Here is a 2,280-nt window from a genome sequence, read left to right on the forward strand (position 1 = left end):
AGAAGGATTGAACGAAGGTATAACTCGAGGGTGATGCCAAGGCAGTTTAAGGAAGGCGACCTGGTGATGAGGAAGGCCCACCAGTACGAGATGGAGAACAAGTTGTCGCCTAAGTGGACGGGAGGGTTTTTAATGAGGCCACCCAATAAAGAAGAGTTTTCGAAGTTTAAAGTGTTTTAGATTGCATGCTTGTTGTCATTGCAAGAGTTTTGAAAAAAGAAAGACCTTGTCACCCAAAAGTGATTTAAGGCGAGTTTTGAAGTTATGTCGCATGCTTTCTAAAAAGCTTCTAAGTCCCCATCGTTTGTCGGCGATTGGCGGCATCAGTTAAAGTTTAAAGTCCTCATCGTCTTTCGGCGATCGGAGGCACCAGTTAAAAGACCTCAACGCCCTCGCGCGTCCGGAGGCGAGAAAGAGATAAAGACCTCCTCGCCGTCGAGCGAGTGCAGGCGAGAAAGATGTAGCCTCTGGGGCAATGTAGAGGCACCAGTAAAAATTCCTCAGTGCTTCCAGGGGAGAGAAGATGTAGCCTCTAGGGCAATGTAGAGGCACCAGTAAAAAGTCCTCAGTGCTTCTAGGGGAGAGAAGATGTAGCCTCTGGGGCAATGTAGAGGCACCAGCGAAGTCCTCAGTGTTTCCAGGGGAGAGAAGATGTAGCCCCTGGGGCAATGTAAAGGCACGAGTTAAAGACCTTCTCGCCGACAAGCGAGTTCAGGCGAGTCAAAGACCTTCTCGCCGATGAGCGAGTTCAGGCGAGTTAAAGACCTTCTCGCCGATGAGCGAGTTCAGGCAAGATAAAATCCTTCTCGTCTCGAACGAGTTCAGGTACGGTGTGGAGGGTGGAAGAAGTTTAAGGGATAGCTAAAGTAGGTTCGAAGAGAACACTTAGCTATCCGGCTTGCTGTTCTGAAAGTCAGGGAAGGTAGATAAGGATCCGAAAGGCGCCTCTACCCCTCAGATGAGGGAACAATGGCCAAGTTATGAAGGCAAGAGGAAGCTGGTATCGCCAAAACTCTTTGGCGATCAGAAGAAATTCAAGCGATGGCAAGAGTTAAGGCCCGTTTCAATAGAGCAGATCGGGTGAGCTATGCCTTAAACTATCAGTTGCGTTAAAACGTGCTGTTTAGCAGATAAGTTTTACGCTGAAGCTCGACTGCCTTAAAGTTCACAAGTTATTGGAATGATATCGTCCGAAAGTTGATAGTTTGAAGCAGTTAGTAAACAGTTGCGCTCGCAGAGTTGCTAAGTCAATTTCGTTTAAGCGGTTTATACAAGAAGAAATAAAGTTGACAGAGAAATTGTATAAAGAAGCAGAAAGCTTCATAATACAGTGGTATTAGTTCAAAATACATGTACCAAAGAGGGAAAAATTATTACAAGTAAGTTGTGCAAGAAAAGAACAGAGGAATAAGCGATGGAGGGAAGCGGCTAATCTTCAGAAGGAACGATCTTCCCATCCAGCACTTCGTTGTTTAGTGACACCATGGAGAGGTCCAGATCAGGATACTGGCAGGCGAATTGCTCCAGGGCGGCGTCAAACCCAGCAGCGAGAATTTGGGCGGAGCTCAGCTCGAGTTCTTCAGTTTGCTTTTTGAGCCCCTCGGTCTGCTGTTTTAATTCTTCAGTTGTCGCACGAGCTTGAAGGAGGTCTTCAGTAACCCTCTTGTTTTCCGCCTGCGCCTGGGCCAGCTCTGCGGCGATCCTTTCATTCTCCTTTTTGGCCTCAGCAAGCTTAGCCACGGTGTCATCTCTCTCTTTTTCAACTTTTCCCAAGAGGACCTCCCGATCTACTGACCTCTTCTCAAGGTTTTCTACCTTGGCTGCGTCTGCTTTGATCGACGCCTTCAGGCTAGCCACCTTGAGACGGTATGGGACCAGTTTGCTCTCCAGCTCAATTTTCTCTTGAGCTAGGAGGTGCACCTTGTGGCGCAGATCGATGGCCTCCTTACGCGCCACCCTCAGCTCAGTGCTCATGGCGTCCTCCACTCTTGAATGGTCGATCTCTGCCAGCATAAGGTTGCAAGACAACTTCTCCGCCTCGATCCTTATTAGGCGATTCTCCTCTTGGAGCACGGAGATGTCGTCCTGAAGTTTCTTGCTGAAACTCTCCACAGCTTTTGATATGATGGAGGGAAGTTTCGCTGTGAAAGGTTCCCAGATTCCCTTAACCGCAAGGGGTAGGTTTGCAACCGCTGTTTGCGGAGGCGCTGAAGGAGCCTGGTGCTGGCTCTCACCACCGTCCTCTTGGATTGGTTGTTGAGTTGGAGCTTCTTGACGCGG

General features: G+C 48.7%; 1 protein-coding gene across 1 annotated transcript; it reads right to left on the reverse strand.

Moving 5' to 3' along the window:
- Positions 1-1,428: 1,428 nt before the first annotated feature.
- LOC137815737 (uncharacterized) lies at positions 1,429-1,974 on the reverse strand. Its single transcript, XM_068618848.1, has one exon. It carries the CDS (start codon positions 1,972-1,974, stop codon positions 1,429-1,431), a length of 546 nt encoding a protein of 181 aa, XP_068474949.1.
- Positions 1,975-2,280: the final 306 nt, after the last annotated feature.

Source organism: Phaseolus vulgaris, chromosome 1 (genome assembly GCF_000499845.2).
Source record: "Phaseolus vulgaris cultivar G19833 chromosome 1, P. vulgaris v2.0, whole genome shotgun sequence".
NCBI lineage: Eukaryota > Viridiplantae > Streptophyta > Magnoliopsida > Fabales > Fabaceae > Phaseolus > Phaseolus vulgaris.

What these genes read in the sequence shown, in the direction of transcription:
- LOC137815737 (XM_068618848.1), bottom strand. Translation starts at nt 1,974, where the DNA reads ATGAGCACTGAGCTGAGGGTGGCGCGTAAGGAGGCCATCGATCTGCGC.